Source organism: Meriones unguiculatus, chromosome 10 (genome assembly GCF_030254825.1).
Source record: "Meriones unguiculatus strain TT.TT164.6M chromosome 10, Bangor_MerUng_6.1, whole genome shotgun sequence".
Lineage (NCBI taxonomy): Eukaryota > Metazoa > Chordata > Mammalia > Rodentia > Muridae > Meriones > Meriones unguiculatus.
The window spans coordinates 89,387,987-89,411,455 of record NC_083358.1 but is presented as its reverse complement, the minus strand read 5'-3'; the positions used below and the strand labels follow the sequence as shown (position 1 = coordinate 89,411,455).

Below are 23,469 nucleotides of genomic sequence, written 5' to 3'. Positions count from 1 at the left end.
AGCCTAGGGGAGAGCCTTGTGACTCTGGCAGGACATCAGCCTCCTCTTCTGGCCCAGCTCCTCTGCAATTTCCCAAGTAGACCTGGCTCGTCAAGGAAAACGTTTGCAAAGTCACGGTCATACATCTGGTTTTCAGTAAGCTAACCCCATTCTTAGAGATCCTTTATTTCTTTATATGAGATGCTCGGAGATCACAAAAACACCGTACAACGGCAAAGCAAATGTAGACAAAGGTCAGGTCAAGCCAGTCTGAAACACAAAAAGGAAGGTGTCTCCAAAGGAATACTGAGCCCTCTAGCCATCTAGCCTGTACATGGCCACGACTGACAAAACACACTCAATAGTTACTGCCCATTCATATATTTTAGATTTCCATCTCGAAACTGACATGGGTTGCCTCCTGAACCTTCTCAAGCTAAGTACACAACCAGCCCCAGCATCACCACCACTACCAGCAGCAGCACCAGAACCAGCAGCAGCACCAGAACCAGCAGCTAATATTTGTTGGCTAATTGCTATACCTCATCATTTCCCAAAGCAACAGGAACAATGCCAGAGGGGTCCGGCTTAATGGCACGCAGAGTGCTCCTCAAAGCAGAGGTCCCGAGAAAGGCTGAAATACAATAAGCATGCTGCATCTCACCAGAACATAAGCCAGGTACCAGGGAAGGCCTGCTGTAAACACTCATACAGCCAAGTGTGGGAGGTGGGAGGAATCCAGAACTCACTCACTGAGGCAGATAATTGGTGTAAACCTCAATTATGAGGCCTTAACAAGTTTTGTGGCTCAGAATTTATTAAATAAGTCTTGGGCTGAAAAGGTCAGCAGTAAGAAATTTTTTCAGAAATAAAAAATAATATAAAATAAATTTAAACCTAAACTCCATTATAGTTTATTATTGTATTATTGTATTCCATCGCACGCTTGCAGAAGGCTGGTACAGAGAGCCCTGGATAGCTTAGAAGGCCTTGGCTGCTGGGCCACCCAGAGTTCTGACTCAGTGGAACAGAGCCTGGGAAATCCACTGGTCTACATTTACTGGTAAATTCTGAAAGAAAGTTACACACAAATATAATGCCCCTGGATCCTGGCCCCACCCCCTTAAAAACTCTGTGACCCTGAAACACCACACATTTAATCAAACTGCCTCCTGGAAAACATTAAAGTCCCTTGTGAAAGAATTCCAGATCATGCAATCTACCTTTTAAAAGCACATTACATAAAAGCATTGCCACAGATTCCTGAGAAACCTTTGTCACAATAAACAAATGCACCCATTACAGGAGGCGACACTTCAGAAACAAGGTCCTTCAGTGATTCTTCAGCAGAGTTAGTCCAGAGGCTCAAAATTCAGATACTCTTGGGGTCCTAGAACTTAGAGTAGGCCAGGTGACAAATGACAAAAGAATTTCCTTTCAAGGCACACATAGGTCCGTCCCACTCTTTCCATGCAGGACCTGGGCACAGAATCGTCAGGTCCTTCCATGTTTAAAAGAAGTCCAAAATCCAAACTTCTGTGTATGTTTACATAAGTCATAGATGCTGACCACATGTTTCTTTATTTATTTTTTTTTTTAATAGACTCACTGTGTATCCCTCGAACTTGCTATGTAAACCAGGCTGGCCTTGAACAGAGAGCTTCTCTCTGCCTTTGCCTTCCAAGTGCTGGGATTAAAGGTACTCCCCACAGCACATTGCTGGAATCTAATTTGTTGTTGTTGTTGTTGAGAGTTTATCCATCACACAGCATGTCTGTAGATAGAATGCCGACAGCTTTGCTGTGCCTGGTTACCAGGCTGAAGGAATCCCAGCACTCCTATCTTCATGAACTGAGCAGCCACCCCGTGGACGCTTTATGAGGGGACCCTGTCTCTAGCCGATGTGTGATATCAAGTTAATGGATGCCTGATGCAAAATATTGGCTAAGGCTTCTTGCAAACAAGTGGACAGCTACACAGGAGTGCATTCGCAGGACACATACTATACAATGACTGTTTCATTTAACAAGCTAAAGAAATGATCAGCAGAAAAACATCTAACAATTTACATAAGAAGTTGAGAGGCCTCCAGACCGGCTTTGCTTACCTGAGAATCAAAGTTTTATCAGGGTCACACAGATAACAATAGGTATGTAATGTGTCACCAAATACATTTAACAGTGCTTGTCAAAGAGGCAAAGCGACGCCACGACATAGTGACACGAAGATCACGGGGATGATGCCACATACACATTTTCTGTCGTTGAAAGAGAACCTATGTCAAAGGTTGCATTCGGATGTAGCAACTCTGTAAGTTCAACAAGCCATGGACACTCAGAGGTAGGAGAAAATGAAGGCATGCTAACATGGAAAACAGCAGAGTAGCCTCAGATGCCAGCGACGCACACAGATCATGCACTTGTTCAGTTTAGATCAGGTAACCACGAACCTTTTCACCAGCCAGCAGCAAAACAGGATGCAAGTAAGTGCAACATCAAAAGAAACGGAGTTAATGGATGGCGTGAATGCACGCTGATTCTTAAGCAGCCCTTCGATAAAGCACGCTAGAAGCGAACCGGTCACTTGGCTAGGATAGTAGGTCTAATTAAACTATGAGTCGGTCCGGCTGGGGTAAGGAAGATACTAGCACACTTCTTAGTAAGAAATACAGCCCATGCACGTCTTTGAGCAAGCGTTGCCAGTGTCAGACATGGCGGTCAAGGCATCATTCTCTTACTGGTGACTAGCTTAGCCCAGCAATGACCATGGCAATGAGCACCTCGAGAGCCATCGGGGGTCACTGCCAAAGCAATAAACTGAACAGGTCTTCCAGGGAGCAGCCAGGGCTCTATGTGTTTACCTCCAGCTTTCTCAGGAAAGGGACACTCTTGAACATTTTCTTTGGCTGCGCAAGATAAAATACGGTTCATGTTTTGTTTGGAGCTAAGATGAAAGACAGGTTGAAACTTTTTATTTTAAAAGAAAACAAGTGCTTCTTTATGACCTATTTTTGTTTCAAACCCAGTAGATTGCATTAATAAATGGCACATGTGGTAAAAAAAAAAAAATTCAAAAAATTATTTCTCAGTAGGCAGAGGCAGGAGGATAAGGAGTTCAAGACCATCCTCAGCTGTACAGTAAACTCCAGATCAGCCTAAGTTACCTGAGACTCTGTCTCCAAGGGTGAGGGGTGTGTGTGAGTGTGCATGAGCATGGGTGAGTGCATGCATGCGTTTGTGCTGCGTGTGTGTGTGTGTGTGTGTGTGTGTGTGTTTGATCATTCTGCTCATACAGTTGAAGGCACTAGAGAATTCCTTATCAGGGTCTCCTGGCCTGAGGATTTCTGAATGCATACAAAACGTCCGTCCATCCATGCCTTGCCCTAGGAGCTCCAAAATGTCCTGGATCTCACGAGTTAAAACCCCACTACCTCTTTAAACTCTGTGAACTGTCTCTGGAATGCAGCTCGCTTTTCTTCTCCCCAGTCCCAGCAACCTGAAACAGGACTGCCTGAGGAGAGCACGACGTGATACTGTAGTTATAGAAAGGGGTTGTCTATCGCTACATCAAAAGAGTTCTTGTGTACGACCACCTGAGAGTGTGGCAGCTGCCTGGGTTCCAGGATAGAATTACTGCCCTGATCCATTCAGCAACGAGGGCATTCCCAGATCCCACCCCCTGCCAGGCCCCTTCGGGCTTTAATGCAATCCTTTCTTCCAGGATGCCCGCTCTTCCTGCGCTTTTATCCTGAAGAGGTAATGGGGGTGCTTTGTAAATGTCTCTGAATATTCTTTGAATCTTTTCAAAATGGTCCAAGATTACTGTAATTGTCCTGTTGATTCATAGCAGCAGCTGATTTTCTTTTTTAAGTTACTGCCCTAGAAAACGTCTCCTTTCTTCTGATTTTTGTAACTGAAGCTGAGAGTTTATGTTTCTCTGAGGAAAAGCAAAATCAATAGCTAATAATGTACGAATTATGTTAAGAAAAGCTTGTTCAGTTGTATTACTTTTATTAAATCTTCAGGTTTTTCAATTAGCTTTGATTTTTTTTCAATTGATTAAATTAGGAGAAAGTATTGTCTGTTTTTTTTTTTAATTAACTGCCAATTTTGCCTCTGGCTAATAATACAGCCTTGAAGCATTTATAGCGTAGTTCAGTGTTCTGAGCGTTGTCTGAGCCAAGGACACTATTGAGAACGAATAAGGAGCTGCAAATCTTCCCAGAAGAAAAAAATGTAAGTACACACCACACTGTACTTGTAATTTCAGGGTGGATCATCCCTGCCCTCACCTATCAATCGCTGATGACGCTTTCCACTGAACAGCATGCGCATTTGTTCAGTTGTTCTCGTGCCCTCAAGTCTCGCCATGTTGATTGCTGCTTCTTCACAGTAAGAACTGATCAGAAAGAGCAAATGTTGACCTACGATTGTGCAATTCCTTCATAACCATCAGTTAGACACTTTAAAACGAGCAGATGTTTTTATTGGTGGTGGGCATGATGCTTTTTGTTTGGGGCACTTCATGCAAATATTTAAAGGACAATTTTTCATTCTGGCTGATATAATTAAAATTAAAGTCACTGGGAATCAAATGTGCCTGGACACATCGAAAGAAAAAGAATCAGTAAATTTGCAATAAATCATCATCTGAAAGCACTGACCTGAAAAAACACCTATGACATTTAAGAAATGAAAAACTTGGAGGTCGGAATAGAATCCATGGCGAAAATTACCTGCATGCCTCAGGCATAGAATTAGGAAGGGGAAAAAAATCATAAAATCTTATCTTAAAGAAATAAAAATTTTAAACTAGAAAACATGTGCCTAAAAAATTAATAAAACTGTGAATGCGGAAAATAAAACAAGAAACCACATAAGCGAAGAATCCTAACAGGAAATTATTAATCTAGATAATATTAAAAAGGAGGACAGGCAAAGGTAACTGCCACTAAGTATGACAATACTTAGTGCTAAGTATGACTAATACTGCTAAGTATGACTTAGCAGGCAAAGGTAACTGCCACTAAGTATGACAATGAGAGTTTGAACCCCAGGATGCACATAATGGAAGAAGAGAACTGACTCCTGAAAGGTGTCCTCTGACAAACACACACACACACACCAAGAAATTCAGCCAGAGGGATGTGGCATTCAGTCAGCCCGGCCACGGTGACAAACTGAATGCATGAGCAGGGCAAAGTGCAAGGCTCGGAGCGGCAAGAGCGCTGAGGGTCCCAGTAAATCAGGACACGGAATCAGCCACAGGAAGATGTCAAGGGTGGAGCTGGCCAGCTAAGGCTTTTGGCAGCCTTATGGCGGCGAGTTGTCCTGGCCCCAAACAAGATCAGGAATCACAGACAGCAGAAGAGAGGGGTCAGTCAGCTGCCAAGGCTCAGAGAGGATGGAGAGACTGCAAGTTCAGAGACGCTGCTGGCGGGGAGAGAGAGCATGTGGCTGTGAGGCGTGTGGAAGTGTCTGTTCCAGGAGAGGAGAACTATGGAGTCTATGTTCCTGAGGATAACCCAGACAGGGTGGCAAAGTAGAAAGGTAGAAAGGCCCAGCAACAACTGGGATAATGAGCATAGCAGGGTCCTAAACCCAAAGCCCAGGGTACCCCCAAGGCAAAGATAAGAATGTGAACAATGACGTCCAGCTCCGACATCACCTGTGACACTGAGCAGGTCACACATCTCTCTTAGGCCTCCCATCTGTCCCTGTGATCTCTTTCTGCCTTTTTACAGCTGTCATTTAGATTCCTAAAAGTATACTGACCAGCTTTCCCACAGGGAAATGACAGCACTCAAGCTGAAGCAGGTATTCAAACATTTTCCATAAGAACTATTATAGTTCCTACCTGAACTTACAAATGTGACATTAAGAACGTGATTTGGCATAGCAGCTTAATTTTGAAATTAACATATCTTGGGACAATCCTAGCCACCATTCCAGGCAGCTCTAGAATGCTTAACTTTTTTTTTTTTTTTTTTTTTTTTTTTTTTTTTGAGACAAGATCTATTACGTAGCTCTGGCTGTCCTAGAACTGACTCTGTAGGACAGGCCTCAAACTCACAAATATCCACATGCCTCTGCCTCCTGAGTACTGGGATTAAAGATATGCACCACCATACCCAACTAGACTCCCTACTTTATAGATGAAAAAAACAAATTCCACCAAGTCCAAAGAGATTTTATGTGGTGTGGTTCACTGAAAGAGACCAAGACTTATTAACATTTGAGTTTTGAAAAGCCAATCCTTCAGAAAGCTACAGAGTTCCCATTAATTGTATTAAAGCTAAAAATGTCATTCCAGGCATCTAGCTGATTACAGATCACTGGAATGAACCCAGGCATAGTGCCTGAGCTTTAATGAACTTTCATAATGATGTAAGGAAGTTTTGGAAATGAAGAGAGAGTTAAGCAATTCTTTATACACACTCACCCAAACTATTAAGTGCAGAATATGGCACCAATCCATCTATTCTTCTACAATCATTATACGTAGAATACTTAGATGCATGAATTCGTCTTCCCAATAATGATTTATTTTTCTCTGGTAACTCCAAATAGTATTTAGGTCCCATATTGTCACTTGTAATACATGGTTCATGCCAACTACATGATTGTGGAACTAGAAAATAGGGGCTTGGGAGGCGGATTAGTGGGTAGGATCATTTGATATACAAGTGTAAGAACCTGAGTTTGGATCCATCGTACCCATGTAAAAGTGAGGGATGGGGAGACTACACAAACTGGTGGCCCCAGTCCTAGAAGACAGAGAAAGATAGATTCCAAAAACATGCTGCTTAGCCAGACTAGGCAAATGGTAAGCTCCAGGTTTAATGAGAGACCCTGTCTCAAGGGAATATGGTGGAGAGCGATAGAATGGGATACCCAATGTCCACCTTTAGCCACCCACATTCATATGTATACATACAGAGAGGGAGAGAGAGAGAGAGAGAGACAGAAAGGGGGGAAGAAAGCCCTTAGATCCTCCCAAGGAAAATGAGGTTCAAGCATTGAGTAATGATCTTTCCATTATTAGTCCAGTCATTTAAAGTTCATTTCATATTAAAAAGGTTATTATTTATTTTCCTTAGGATCATAAAAAGATATTTATTTTCCTAAACTATAGACTAGCTTCTTGGCTCCTGCTTGCTTGAATGAATCTATAAATTCATTTCCAAGTCAAATAATACTGCATGATTTAATGCCTAAAAAGAGTTCAGCGTCATAGGCTTTTGTATTCTGTAATTATTAACTGAAATGTCATTGTATGACCATATGACATGTTAAATTCATAGGCTTTTGTATTCTGTAATTATTAACTGCAAGGTCATTGTATGACCACCTAACGTGTTGAAGTCGACGGCAAAAATCTGTGAATGTAGAAAACATGCAATATATTCTACAGAAAATGCTCTGCCAGACTATAGTTACATCTAAGTTCAACCAGAAACCAAAAGGCAGTCACTGAGCAGTTATGTCTGTAAGACACTGTACTGCAGAACAGCCATACTTTATCCAACACAGAAAATAAAACACTAAGCATTTTACATCTGTGATCATCTTACGGGCATACATCATGGAGTACTGTTTTCCAAAACTGAAACTTTCATTTAAAAGTTGGGGGAAAAAATATAAATACTGGTTTTTATGTTGTAAACTTAATAATCCTAGCACTGTAAATGTTACTTTTTTTATATGCTCAGAGTTTAAAAGGAAAAAGTCTACATGACAAAATCCCTCTATACATACAGAAAATGAGAAGGAGCTCGTATAAAACCAACACTGCAGGCTAATCCTGAACTCCTGCCCACATTTTGTCATTGTAGGAAATTCTATCACTGCTGATTCATGGGTTTCACTTGGTTGTTAACTCTACAGAAATGACATTCAACAAATATGAAAAATTTTCCTTCTTGACCAAACAAAGCCTGGTTGTGCTCCTAATGAGACCCTGCATTACCTTACAAAGCACCTACAAGCGGATCTGAAGGCTTTGTAAAATTAGCCTATGAGGGAATCTGACAGAGACTCATTAACAACCTAAAAGGCTGTGCCCCTGTCTTAGATCACTATTGCAGTGACTTCATTCGGCTCATGTTGCGGTTGTCCTGAAGAAAGAACGAGGTTAACAATGCCCTTTGTGGTATAATCAGGAGGATCAATTTCAACTTCTAGGTGAACTCTTGAAAATTTCCAAAGCTCTAAATCACCTAATTAAACCATGTGTGTGCAAAGCGGTCCCATTGGGCAGGTTTTTTCTGATTTAAACATTTTAATTCCAAACATAAACACGTCTAGAATACTCACTTTTAGTTTCTTGTTTAGTTTACAGCAGTATCTGTAGAGCATTGCCAAGTTCAGAGGTCCAAAATCTGCATAGAAACTGAGATATATACATATATAAAATAGCATTTAGTACAAGCACAGTTTTCAGTAATATAGCTGCTCACTTTTAATTTCATCTAATTTGTAATCAAACTTCAATTATGTTCAGGGATAGATTCATTACATAAGTAATCCGGTCCGTGCCAATCCAGGTAACCCTGCTTCCCCCTGCTCATACCCTACAGTTCTTCTAACTATCTCTTAACCAAGAACTATTTGGGCAATTTTGAGTTGTGAGTTCTTTTAACCCTTTGCTGTGACATTTAGATGAATGGGTTCAAAAGCAACCAAGGGAATGAGGAATATGAATTAGCTAGTGTGGAATCTACTCTTTCCTGATTTTACTTCTTCACTGACTCCGTCATAAAGCTTATGTAATATTCTAATTCCATATCTTCCACTCAAACACCCTCAATCTTCACACATCCTAAGTGCTGTGGTCCTTTTTTTTCCTGTTCATTCTTCTTAAACTTCCTATATTATAAGACATCCTGGCTCCTCTTCCATTCCCCTCAATGTCTAGAATACAGTCATCAACCTACACGTAAGTCTTTCTTATCCACTATCATGGTCAAATTGGTGACCCAATGGGAAGGAAATGAGGAATGAATACAAAGAGATCCCTAACTGCATTGGTTAAGGCAATGTTATCTTTACAGCGGTGATTTTCTTGTTCTTGGGTTTATCGCGAATCAGCATTTCTTTGCCTTCGGCTTCCTGCTGGATCCACCTTCCAGCAGCTCAAAGTCAGTGTGCCTACGAGCCACCTTTCCTCAGAATGTCCCTGAGCTTGCCTGAGCTGCTGAATCATGAAACCTTCACAGCAGAGCAAAAACAAGCAATATAGCAAATGAGCTACCTCTCCCATATACCCCTTCCCTTTCTGTCCCCACTGTGGCATCAAGCTACCCTTCATCCTAGCCGTGCTGTTGGGATTCTCAGTGTCCTTCCCGATGATGACGCATCTCATCGCCCACGTCAACCTCACTACTTTCATCTCCTCCCATCAGTATTAAGCAACTCCCCACTATTCAAGGATGATTCCCCCACCCAACAACCAAAGCTTAACACAGCGTGCTCCTCGCTTCCTGGCAGGTCCCCTTTAGGCTCTTCACTTCACAAAACACATCTACCCCTTACCTCCAAACACTTCACCCATCCCTAAAGCAACCCCCCCCCACACACTTACATCAGTCCTTTTACCTAGAATACTCGCCCTTCTTGGGACTCTCCTTAGCTTCCTCAAGACGGCCTTAAAACGCAACCTCCACAAAGCCTTTCCAGTCCCATTACGGAGTACTCACTAAGCTTTGCTCAACATCCTCAAAGCTTACCATTTCAGTGAATCTTTCTGCAAAGCACACATAACATCACATATTATAAAGAACTTTACATGTAAATTCTGTCTAATCAACTGCAACACGAGCTTCCCCATCAAGAACCCTATTTATATCTTACATATTTGGAAGAATGTCCTAGATGCAATGCAACAAAAATGAGTCATCATGCAGAAATGCTCATTAGTACTCTAAATTCAACTCAGTCTAGAGCACAAAAGTATTAAATGCCACCAAGTTTGAAAAAAAAAAAAATCTTGGAAACACCCTTTTACCAAGGAAGACATTTAGATTTCTTCTGCCACCCAAACTACATGTCACTCCAACTCCAAGTCTGCCAATACCTACTGGCCTTAGGTAGGAATGTTTTGGAACTTACAGCACTAAAATTGTCTGCCTTTGTATACAGGGTTCATTAAAAAATAATAATAATAACACAAAATGGCCCCAAAAAAGAAACAGCTAATGAGTTGAAGTAAAGGTTCCTTATTTACTTCTAAAGTTCCCAGTGTGGTGTTAATTTGTTTCTAAAGTTCCCAGTGTGGTGCGACGCTATAAATATGAACAAGATCCCGCTAGAATCAGGACTGGAGGTGTACCTCAGTGGCAAAGCGTACACTTCGCCTGCACAAGGCCTAGGTTCAACCCCCAGCACCAGGGTCAGAAGTGACAACTGCATATAAATAGATTCCTAACTGCACTGGTTAGGGCAGCACTATCCTTACAGCAGAAATTTTCTTGTTCTCGGGTTTATTATAAGCAGCATTTCTTAACAAACATACCATGGCATTTTTTTTTCTGTTGGAACATGCATTTTTACCTTTAAATATGGGATTTTGGTCATTATCTCAGCTTTTGAAATTCATGCTGAACAAGCTTCAAAAAGGCACAAATTGGGACTAGAGAGGTAACGGACTGGCAGCTGCTCTTCCAGAAGACCAGCCACATGGTAACTCACAATCATCTCTAAGTTTAGTCCCAAGAAATCCAATGCCCTTCTCTGGCCTCCATGCACTTTGCAGATAAATAGTCCAAAGATATGCATGCAAACAAAACACATAAAGAATATGCAAAACAAAAAAAATTATGAAGAAAGCACAAAGAATCTAAATCACATAATTTCAGCTTCATTCTAACCACTATGCATCAACTTCAACCTCACACCCAAAGCCACACACTTTAACAATGAAGCCCACTTAGGTGAATTCACTTTTGGAAGCAGAACAGTTAATGAACAGAACTATTTTACCAAACTCCAGGAAGGTAAGTAGGTATCCTCCAATAACACAAAGTCAAGTAAGTCAAATGTGGACCTCATCTTTACAATGATATGGAATTCTCCAACACAGTAAATAGCATAACAAGTAAGTTAAAATTTCAGGTTTCATATCTGAAAACTGAGGACATTTCCCATTAAAATATACTCAAACGTCACATGTGGGCTAACGGGTACAGAACCGGACTTCGTGAAGCAACCAGAGACAATACCAATCAAGATGAAAAGATGACAGAAACAACAATGGCCACCACAAATTAAGGAATTGCTAGGCACCAAAAAAATAGATATGGATAAAATGCTTTCAATGAGAGATACTATCCCAAAAAAATAAGGGAGAGAAGCAACTCAAAAAGGCATCTCCAGCTGTGTGGTGGTGGCACACGAAAGAAAGAAAAGAAAGAAAGAAAGAAAGAAAGAAAGAAAGAAAGAAAGAAAGAAAGAAAGAAAGAGAAAGAAGAAAAAGAAAGAAAGGAAGGAAGAAAGAAAGAAAGAAAGAAAGAAAGAAAGAAAGAAAGAGCATCCCTTTGTTAGTCCCTGAAACACATACACAATTTCTTTCATTTGATTTTCTTTTTAAAGAAAAAAATCTGAAAGTGGACTCTCTTGAACTTAGAGTCCAAACACTGACCAAGGCCTTCTCCATTCTGTCAAATTCCAGCAAAACAGCTCGACTGAAAGGCAAGCAAAGACCTTTTTTCCACTTAGTCTTCATGGAGGGGGCTAATATTCCAGTCCCATTAGGGTAGGTGGAAATAGTATTTCATTGTATCACAACACCTTCTCCAATTGAATGAATAAACAAATCAATCTCCTCACCAACACATGTTTTTCCTCTAAAAAGGTTGGCAAGTTATAGATCAATAGCTGCAATGAGTCTCAAGAAGTTTACGAAGTGAACATCAGGGAACAGATTTTTTTATTATTATTATTCAGTAAGTACAAGGAGATTAAAATCAAAAAAAAAAACTGACTGAAATGTGCAGAGTAATGCAGGTGGGGGGGGAGAGAAAAGAAGGACGGACCCTGGAAGAGAACCCCCAAAGAAGGAAAAACATTTTCCAAGGTCACCAGCTGGCCACAGGTGTTGAGCCCACAGTATAGTAGGAAATAGAAGCTAAGCCCAGAGGCCCTGGTCACGCCAGCATGTCCTGCTCTTCCCACAAGATTTACAAAGCTTATCTATACCTTCTGATTCTCTTTGGTTTTTCTAGTGAGCTGTAACTTACATGAGTCTGTCCCTAAGGAGAGAGATCATTGTTTGAAGCACCACTATGCCTTATTCTACATGTTAGAAGCGTCTTGAAATTTTTGTTCAACCCCTCAGCAAAAAGAAACGCTACATTCCAGGCACTGCCTATACCAGGCACTGCCTATTCCCACCACAAAATTTATGGCTACCCATTCTGACAAAGATGCTGCAAGTTAACAAACTAATGAAAGAGTTCTTATGACACCAAAAAGAATATTGCTTTTAAAATAGAATGAAAAAAAATACTGTAAGAGCATAAGGCATGCCAATTCTTTGCTTTTCATGTGTGCAATGTTGAGGGTGTGTGTGTGTGTGTGTGTGTGTGTGGTGTGTGTTCATGTATGGGGCTGTATGTGTGCCACCTACGAATGTGGAGATCCAAGCCCAGCCTTCGGGTGTTGGTCCTCACCTCTCCTTGTTTGAACCAGTGGCTGTGGCTATATGAGCCTGACTACCCAGCCCAGGAGCTTCTGGAAAGGATCCTGTCTCCACCTACGGGCATGCTGGAATTAGACTACTGTGCGGCAGCATCGGGCACATCTGGGAGTTCTGGCAATGTAAACTCGGGTTACCAGACAAGCCTTTTACCCACTGGCCCATCTCCCCATCTTTAATATATATATATTTTTAATTTTTGATACTGTCCATTTGCTCCAATGTTTGCTGAAAGCTCACTGCCCACCAGCCTCTACCCACAAGGAATTCACCACCTACTAAGGAAACTAGTAACTATTAGAGCAAATATATATAAATACAGATTATGCTAAACTAGCACTGCCGGTCCAACACACAGATTATACAGATGTCCGTGTGTCTACAGTTTTGTTGACATAAACCAGTACTGCCTGTGGCCTACCAGCTAATGTTTGCCTGACCATTGCTGTTTCCCTCCAGTTTGAAGATGCTTTTGATCATGAAGAAAACTCATAATGACCACATTTTCAGGACATCCTAATTGCTTGACGAATACTAACTTGAAACCCCGGGGCACTGAACTAGACTGGTTGTCTTAGTCTCATTGTCAGCTCCCACTCCTGTCCCTGATAGAACCTTTCAGGAAATCCCAGCTACCCCACACTTAGGGACCTTCTCCACTTAGCACTTCCTTTAGCCCTAGGCACACAGCAGGGGTCTGTAAGCCTTCAGCTGTTGCCTCTGCAAAAATGGCCTGATGTGGCCACTCTGCCTTAAAAACCAAGCAACAAAGCCAGAGAGTGTCAAAGAAGCCCCTCTATAGCTTCATGTCTTTTGACTCTGGAGCAAGTCAGTAAAGGGAAAGCCCCTTCAGGACTCCACCAGTTAAGGAAAGCAAGAGGCAGCTTCTCCAGGAATTCTCTGCTAAGATTAAAATTCCCTCCCACAGAAGCATTCTCAAACCGTGTAAGCTAACCCTGTTATTCGCCGGCAGCTACTGAAAGGAAGAGGACTAAGCAAGCCAGTATATTCCCCGTAGCTTTGGCAGAGACAGTGATGACTGATCCTCCGTACAAAAAAGGCTAACTCTCACCTTTCTGAAAGCAGCTCAGGTCCTGAAAAGGGAAAAGTACTCTAAACCCAGTGGCAACGATCACATTACCTCCCTAAACCCCTGCAATTAAAGCCCACACCCTCAGCCTTGCCTCCAAGAACCCAGGTGCGGCAGCCCCTTCCTTCTCTCTCTTTGGAAACATATTTTGCAACATTTTCTCACCTTATTTTCCAAGCAAGCTCAAGCCACAGGAACGTTTTGAGTTCCTGCTTCAGACCCTCTTCATTCACTGCTCCCCACCCCTAGTTAACACCTACTCCTGCCAGTCTCGGCCCAGCCACCCTTCCTCAGAGAATTCCTTCTCATCCCACACCTCTGGCCAATCTCCAAACACCCATATTCCACAGGCTCTGTTGTGTGCCTTCAAAAAAAGGGGGAGAGGGGTGCGCTGAGGACATGGCTCATTTGGTAGAGTGTTTACCCAGCATGCACAAAGCCCTGAGATCCATCCCCAGATGGAACTGCATAAAATGGGGTATAGTGGCAAACACCAGGTCATGTTCTGCTACAAAGAAAGTTCAAGGCCAGCTTGGGATATGTCAAACCCTGTCAAAAAAAAAAAAAAAAAGAAAAAGAAAAAATGCTACGGCTCTCCCCTCCTTTAGAGGGCTTACAGTGATCTGATTCTTTAACGCTTCACTAGTACATCGGCTAAAGCCCACGGCTGGAAAAAAAAAAGCTCCATGAAAGCAGCTGAGTTAAAAGTCAGTTCCCAGGCCTCCCGAGCACACGCTCCAGGGATGACAGAGTAAATAAGTAATTGGTGTGCGGCTGGTTCGTTTGAAAAACAAGGGGAGAAAAGAAAAGATAAAGGAAACACTCCTCATTCAAAACATTCTGAACTGTGCCAGGCTAAGTATGATGAGAGAGGTGACATACCACACTTTATTAAGCTTTGGATACAGAACAAGGTTAAAGGGCTGGAGAGATGGCTCGGTGGTTAGGAGCTCTGACTGATATTCCAGCAGGTCTGTATTCAGTTCCCAGCATCCACACTGGGTGACTCACAACTGCCTGAAACTCCAGTTCCAAGAGACCCGATGCTCTTTTCTGGCCTCCAAGTACGCCTGCACTCATACTAGCATGCATAAAAATAAATCTGCGTGCGTGTGTGTGTGTGTGCCGCACACGCAGGTTTGCTCCAAATGGGGCCTGCTCCATAAATACACTCAGCCCAGAGGCACTCACCCAACCATTCATCACAATGCCCTTTCTAAAAGGTCTGCAGGCCCACTTCCCATAAACACTGGAACCAAGGTCAGTGCTGGCATTGGGGAAAAAGTGCACAGAACCAGGAAGGTACCACTTTACAGAACCACCATGCACAGCTTCCTAAAAAGACCATTCAACCCTTCCTTAATCTCACAATTATCAAATAAAATATTCTTAATATTTTCAGATCTACTCCACTTCTCAGAATCAATCCTTTGATTTCCACAACTAATGTGAATGCTGTATGAATTTCTTATCTTTTAAAGGTAGTTTGTATGCCGCAAGAAATCAGTTATACGCACTAGGGAGGTGATGGTTCAGTCAGCTTAGGGCCTGCTGTGCAAGCACTAAGTTTCGAGCCCCAACATCCATGGAAAAACCAGGTATGGCCACAGGCACCTGCAGCCCCAGCACTGGGAAGGCAGGCAGGTGAAACCCTGGATCTTGCTAGCCAGCCAGCCTTGCTAAGTAAGTGAGAGACCCTGTCTCAAAAAACAAAATGAGGAGCAACTGAGAAAGATACCTGATGTGCAGCCAGGCCAATACACACACACACACACACACACACAGGTACACACATAGAATACTCATACAAACACAAATATTAGAAATCAATTATGCTAGGATCCCAACTTGGGAATCTCACCAATCTGCAATCCAAGTGAACCTGACTCATACACAAGCCAAAAAGAAAAGCAAAAGTCGGAACGTGTCTTTTTAATGCTTTCTATGAACCCTTGCATGCCCTTTAGCTGTGTTTATAAGAGGCTCAGTCTCACACAAAGTCTAGTCTTCTTTCAAACTCAACATTCAGAAAACAAGTTCTCTAGTGTCTATTCCTGCTGCATGCTTAGGCTCCCAGCAGATCAGGATGCCAGCGGTTGTCAGAGGCAGGTGCACTGACCCACCGGCAAGCAGCACCAAGAGAGCACTCAACTCAAGGCCACGTGTCATCCCCGTACTAGAGAGGCTGCAGCAGGAGGATCATCACAAGCTCAGGGCAGCATGGGCTATAGAGCAAGGCCCTGTCTAGAGAATCATAGAGAAAGAAGAAAGAAAGGAGTAAGGGTGAGAGGGAAAAACTCAACTTATAGATGCTATCAATAAAAATTAACCAAACGACACCAATAGAAGACAAAATGTTAGCTGACAGGAGCCATTTGGTATCCCAGAAAAGTATGTGTGGGTGTGTTTGTATGTGTCTGTGAGTGTGTGTGCGCACATGTGTACATATTCAAGTGCAGGTAGTATGTGTGTTTAAGTGTGTGTATGCATGCATGTGTCCATGTGTATATATTCAAATGTGTGTGTGCATCTGTGTGTCTATGTGCACTTGAATGCCACATGTACGTGGAGATAAGAGGACAACTTATGATTCTTCACCAGGCTTGGCGGGAGGGATGCTTACTCTCTCAGCCACCTCACCGGCTCGGGCCCTTTAATCTTTAGAAAGCCTGAAACCTGAATCAGTGAGCCATTTAGTCAATGTACTCGTAATTATAGAGCCTGAGTAGTACAGAAAACAACTAGTCCATTCATTAAGACAGAAACACAGGTTCGTTTTAGAAAAGTCTAAGGCTATATGTTATTTCAGATGAGATCTTTGTAGGCTGCAGATGTAGTTTCCTGATAGAGCATGAATTTGTCTCCAGCTCCTCCAAAATACAGATATGAACTTTCCACTTCTTTGTACCAGCTACCTTACTGAACTGTCAGCTCCCCAGATGAAAGTAAATAAATGCTCCACTTCCATACGTTGATGAAGGAAACCAATTTAAAATAAACCACCATTTCTAGGACTCAATAGAAAATTTTATGTTATAGGAAAAGTTAACTAAACTAGCAAATTCTTCCATTCATCAACAAGATACAAATATGCTGAATACCAAAATACTGACATGATTAATAACAGAAAGGCTTCATCTTAGAACCATAGCACAGGGGCTGAGGAGATGAATCATCAGGTGAAGGTGCTTGCCACAGACACGCTGAGTTCAATCCCTGGAACCCATGGAAAGGCGGAAAAAGAGAACTGACTTGACAAGGTTGTCCTGACCTTCATGTTGGCACCATGTGTATGTGCGCACACACACACACACACACACACACACACAAACAAACACACAAAATTTATTTAAAACTATAGTTCAATACAAATGTTTGAGAGGAGCTCTCGCTGTAGCCTCGGCTGGCCTCAAACACGCAGGAATCCTCCTGCCTCAGACTCAATAGTATTACAGCCACTATCTTTGCAAGCATTTCTTATGGAGGAGCCCATCATCAACTGCAAATAGTTGTGGTCAGTGATCAAATGCCATTTTTCCAGGCTGTCAAGGATTAAACACATTTCACACAGAACAACAGAACTTGAAAGGCCTCACCCAACATACAATTCATTGGTGTCCTGGAAGTATTGGGTTAACTTTTTAAAAACCAACTTCTTTTCTTCATGACATTGAAACTAGAGCAAAAAAAAAAAAAAAAATCCACACTTAAGTGTAGAAAGTCCAACTCCAAGACTCCAGAGAACTTGAGATCAGCTGTTCCACACAACTCCCCAGACTTTAAGCCAGTAACTGGCTAAGTATCCAGGTCAGGTATTGTCTATTTTCTGACTGAAGACCATAAAAGTCAAAGGCTCTTTTACAATGAACCCTTTTTGCTTCCAGTTTCCCACCTAACAACACAAAACAGAACCACAACCACAAGCAAGTTGTTCCTCTTCAGACTTAAACACATAAACCTACATAAGCTGTCACTTTCTCCCAGTCACTTGAGCTCACCTTGTATCTCAAGCACTCCTCCTCTCAAACTGTGGGACCACTCGTGTCCAGAGCCCTGATCAGTTCCTTTCCACTCATCAGCCAATGGGCTGATACCCTGCATCCCACAGCACAGTACATCCTCACCTGTGACTGCTCTCCCTTCCGTTTAAGTGTCCCCTACAAACAGGTTCCCACTCTTCTTAAAAACACCTTTTCTTAGGACTCTGCCTGGAATAAATTCCCCTCCCTGTCTTCCTGCCTTCCTCCCTCTCTTTCTTCCTCCTTCCCTTCCTTCCTTCCTTTTTTCCTCCCTTCTTCACTCATTCATTCAAGTTGAATTTCTGGGGCATCGCTCTTATGACAAGCACAGTACTAGGTCTAGGGATATGACAGTGAACAAAAACTGGTAGTACTGGTCTTCACACATCATAAAATGCCGTGTTCATTACACATCAAACATCACTTTATGAAGAAGTCTTTCAATAACCAGGGCTGTAATGAGTTTTTATTTTCTTCACTCCTAACACAGAAGACCACAGCTTCATACACTGACCTCCATTCCGTTTCCACTTCCTCATTTACCTGTTTATCCAATGCATTAGCACAGTGCCCTGTAACTAATTCTCACTCTACCCGCATGTAATTTTCCTGCACAGCAATTTTCAGCCACTTACAAATTTTAAGGTGTTCTGATTTGCACCCCATTTTTAAAAAATGTTGTCGTTGCTGCACAAAGTTGTTTTGAGCTGTGGCTAAGTAAGTCATTTACTTTGGGCTTGGGAATTGTTCATGAACTTACAAATGAGAACATCTGATGTCTTAGGAGTCTATTTCAAACAAAATGATGAAACCGCCCTGGGGTGAGCTGGCACAGAGCACCATCTCCCACAGCCCACTTGGGTCACTCTCTCATGCCGCCTGACAGAGGCAAACCCCGTAAGAAGATTCCTCAGTACTTCAAGTGCGTACTTTCTCCAAGGTTATCCCAAGCAAGCCAACAAAAACAAACAAACAAACAAACAAAAACGAGCAGTAATTTATCACTGTGGAGATTAAATTACAACTATACACCACCAAAGCCTAAGAGGTCAAAACAGAAGCTATTTAAACAGATATGAAGGTAAAATTTGAAGGTAGTGGCTCACAGAATTATGAACAGACTGTGAGAGCACAGTGGCTCACATCTGTCACTTCATCACTTGAGAGGTCCAGACAGGAGGATTGCCAAGAATGCAAGATTAGCCTAAGCTACATAGTGAGCTGAAGGCCAGCCTGGGCTACAAAGTGAGACCTTGTCACAGAAAACCAAAAAGAAAAAAAAAAAAAATGGAACTGCCTGTGAGGGCTACGAGCATAGCTCAATGTTAGAGCACTTGACTAGCACGCATGAGATCCTGAGTTTGATTCCCCAGCACAGCAAGAAAAAGAAGTATTAACTGTAAATGTATATCATTAAGTGCATGTACTCATAATGCATGCTACAGAATAACATGAACTGTGTCCACAGAGTACATGCATACCCGGGTAAACACCTCCAACTCATCTGTTCAGGCCAGAAGACATAAAAAGCAAGTCTGCAGCAAAATGTGCCTTTCCAGTGCAATAGTGGCATGAAGGCTATGGGTTAACCAACTGCTTCTGGATTAGATTTGAGGCCTGCTCCACAAGAAGAAATTCAGGCTACAAATGTAAACTAATCATGGCTCTGGAGGTCACAGACCCTAGAGAGGAACCTGCTTCTGCTGCTTTGCTAACTAACCTGTCAGACTGCTTTCTAAATGTTTATGCTTATCCCCATAGATTAGTGCTACCTTCAACTTTGGCAGAAAAGCTTCTCTCTGAGGTGGTCATTGTTAATGCAGAGACTTGTAACTAGGCAAAGTACTAAGAAGTACTAAGTACTAAGCCTACTGGGTGTTCAGTCCTAAATTTGACATTGGTATCAACCCCTAAGCCAAGGTTCAGGAAACAACACGGAAGGTGGTGGAAAGAACGTGAGAGTTGGAGGATGGGAAGGAGTGCGGTGAAAAGCTATGAAACGCTGTCTCTGGGACGTGGCGTGGATATTGCACCAATGAAGTCACTGCAGTCATGATTACCTACACAAGATCAACTCAACAAGATCAGTCTTCCAATAATCAGAACTAATTGAACTTAGTTATGTTATTAAGTGAGAAAGAGATAGACAGAAGACACAAAAGCAAGGTATGCTGGCAGTAACCAAAAAGAATGAAAGTGAAATGGGGGTTCCTGGGGAGAGTGGATGAGAGGCATTAAGAGTACCTATGATCAGGATGCACTGTTTACATGTATGAAATTGTCAGAGAATAAATCAAAGATATTGTATTATTTTTTTAAAAATTGTCTGAACCACATTTTGGGTTTGGGTTGGTTGGGTGTTTAGCTGGTGCTTTGAGTCAGGGTCTCATGCATCCCAGGCTGACCTTGAACTCCTGACCCTTCTCCTGCCTCCGCTTCCTAGTGCTGAAATTACAGTGCTACTATGCCAGGTTTATGTAATGCCAGAAGCTGAACCCAGTACTTTACACATCCTACACAAGTGCTCTACAAGTTGAGCTACAGCTGAAGCCGGCTTTGCCTTTTTATGGCCGGATCTCACTGTGTAGGCCAATCTGGCCCTGAACTGAAGGATCTACCTACCTGTCTTAGCTTCCCAAGTAGGCGCCACCGCATCCAGCTGAGAACAGTCATTCTTTAATCTTTTATTCCAATGCTGGGATTAAACCCAGGGCCATATACATACCTAGCAAATGCTATCCCACTGAGCTATGGCCCCTCAGCCAAGGCTGCTCACTCTAAACAAGTAAAAACACTCGGTGACATTTCCTGGATTCACCAAAGAAACCTGCCAGCCTCATCGTCTTTATTTAGTGCTCTGTCGTGAGATTTTTAGTACCTTTCTTTTGAAAAGGACAGAAGAAGTGGGAAAATACGTGACTGAAAGCAGAGGCAGCACGCACTGTCCTCAGCAAACTGGCTTTCCACAGCACTGAGCATCTAAACCCCACGCCCAAGATCACCATTAGCAGTCCACAAGGGTTCTGATAATTTACACAGTTGATTTTGCTAACTCTTCGGCCAAAAACCAAGAGCCAAGTTATTAAGTTAGCCTCTATTTGGATGACAGGCTCCAACTCCAACACCAAAGAACTAGCCATTGTGGAGAAGAGCAGACGGTGGGTAGCTCAGTCCAACACAGACAAGCCCTTGAAAAGCTCCAGTTACAGAACTACTTTTTGAACCGCTAGTATTTTAACTCATACTCTTGTTTTAACTCTGGCTTATGAAAACACCCATAACCCAAAGTATAATTTCTTTTCTTGCTTTTCGAGCCACTTTCTCTGTGAAGCTCTGGCTGTTCTGGAACTCAAACTATGATTTCTTATCATTTATGTTTTATTAAAATGTCTTAGACTATCATGCAAAAAAGTTCTGTCAAGAATCAAGTAAAGGGTGGGAGAGATGACTCAGAGGTTAGGAGCACTGTCTGCTCTTCCAGAGGTCCTGAGTTCAATTCCCAGCAACCATAGGTGGCTCACAACCATCTATAATGAGATCTGGTACATGCAGAGAAAACATTGTATACATAGTAAATAAATAAATATTTTTTTAAAAAAATCAAGTAAAATCTAGGACTGGTAGTGCAAGTCTGTAATGCCAATACTCAGGAGACAAAGACAGAAGCAGGCAGGTCTCTGTGAGTCCAAGGCCAACCTGGTCTACATATTGAGTCCCAGGCCAGCTAGGGATACATGAGAGAGAGAAAAGACAGAGACAGAGAGAGAGAAAAAGAAAGTATGTTCAAATTTTCAGTCTCAGCTGGGTATAGTAATCCCAGCATTCAGGAGGCAGAGACAGGTAGAGCTCTGTAAGTTCAGTTCCAGCCTAGTCTATATAATGAGTTCCAGGACAGTCAGCACCACATAGTGAGAACCTGTTTTGAAAAAAGAAAAAGGAAAGAAAGAAAGAAAGAAAGAAAGAAAGAAAGAAAGAAAGAAAGGGAAAGAAAAGAAAAGAAAGAGAAAGAAAAGAAAAGAAAAGAAAAGAAAAGAAAAGAAAAGAAAAGAAAAAAAGAAAGAAATCTCATGAGGCCATTTTGCTAAATTCGTTCCATAGGAGGTCATTATTTCAATCATGGAGCTCTACCATCCTTTAATAACTCAACAAACTTCTGCACAAAACACAGCTGTATCCAGACTAAACATACTCTCATATTTAAAGAGCCTGGTTAATTGTGTCTGAGGTGACAATTTACTCAGAAAGGAAACATTTCACTTGAACACTCAGCCAATAATTATAGCTCCCAGGCTGTATGAGGCCCTGTGTGACAATGTATATAAACACACTCCCTTCTTTGGAGACATGCACATTAGGGTGTCTGTCTCAGGACCACGCTCCACAGACAGAATCCCGGTTACTACACCATCCCAGGGACAATGTAGGCTGTCTCATTCTATATTTCCAAGAAGTGGAAAGTTTTGTGACTCCTGATTGGCTAATTATTTATAGCTCCTTCCTTTACTCCCCTAGCCCTGCTCAGAAACAGCTTCATTTTGTAAACTGCATCATCTCCTCAGGAGACCCCACCCTCAACTTTAAGTATCTCAAAGCTGGGAATGGTGATGCATATCTTTAATCCCAGCAATTGGGAGGCAGAGGCAAGAGAACCTTCTGTGAGTTCAAGGCCAGCCTGGTCAAAACAATAAAATAAAATAAGGATAGTCACATCTAGAGAACTAGAGGGTATATCCCGAGACAGAGCTTCTCTGTGTGAGGCCTGGGTGGCCTCCAACTCACTCACAGAGGGCCACCACACCCAGCTGTGACTATTCCTTACATTTCTCGATTCATCCTGATGAAGACAGAATGCCTAATCTTCCCACCAAAGCCAACCATCGGTCCTATTTCTGTGTTTCAGTTCACGATGCCCTCAGGCCCACTGTGAAGGGACTCTCCCAAGAACTGCTTGCAGCCTCATCAACAACCCACACATGGATTCAGATCCCACCTCTCCATCATCATTGACACCATCTCAATTCAGGCATTTATTCTTTCCCCCTGAACATCCCAAAGTCATTCTGTGTGGTTTCTTACATCCTCTCCAATGAGCCTTAAATGATGCTATCACATTGAGTTTTTTTGGTTTTGTTTTTGTTGTTTGTTTGTTTGTTTTGGGGGGTTTTTTGTTTTGTTTTGTTTTGTTTTTTGGATGGAGGATGTATATTCTCAGGAACGAGGTAGTATGTTTTCAAATTCCAGCTCTGTTACTTATTTCAGTGACACTAGGCAGAGTACCTAACCCCACCATCCCTGTTGCCCTCACCGTACCACAGGATGGCAGTAATACTTGCCTTGCAGAATGGTGGGGGAAAGTGAATCAGCAGTCACAGAATGTCCAGCACCGAGGCCAGTGCTCTGCAAATGTCCAAGTTATTTGCCATTATCATGAATCTAGCCATGCCATTTCTGTCCCAGAGCCCTTCTAAGAGTCTGAAGGCATGCCAGGGTAACTGCAGGTTCCTCACTCTGGCATTCAGTCTGTCCCCAACTGACCTCTCAGTGTCATGTTCCACACCTCCCCCATGTGAACTGTATACACACCAGGCAAAGCGGAGGACTTCCTGTGAGCTGAGCACACTTCATTAGCCTCCCTCCTGCTCCTCACTTTTCTTCCCTCTCACACCCACATCCAAAAAGAAAACCTGT

The 23,469-nt window shown here is 42.4% G+C and overlaps 1 protein-coding gene across 3 annotated transcripts in view; it reads right to left on the bottom strand.

The window, feature by feature from the left end:
• Cdc14a (cell division cycle 14A) overlaps positions 1–23,469 on the bottom strand; it is a 152,094-nt gene that overhangs the window by 125,181 nt on the left and 3,444 nt on the right. For all 3 annotated transcript variants that reach the window (XM_021642714.2, XM_060392843.1, XM_021642715.2), the window contains exon 3: positions 8,295–8,370. In XM_021642714.2, coding sequence (XP_021498389.1) covers positions 8,295–8,370 — 76 coding nt within the window. The remainder of the gene's footprint in view (positions 1–8,294; positions 8,371–23,469) is intronic.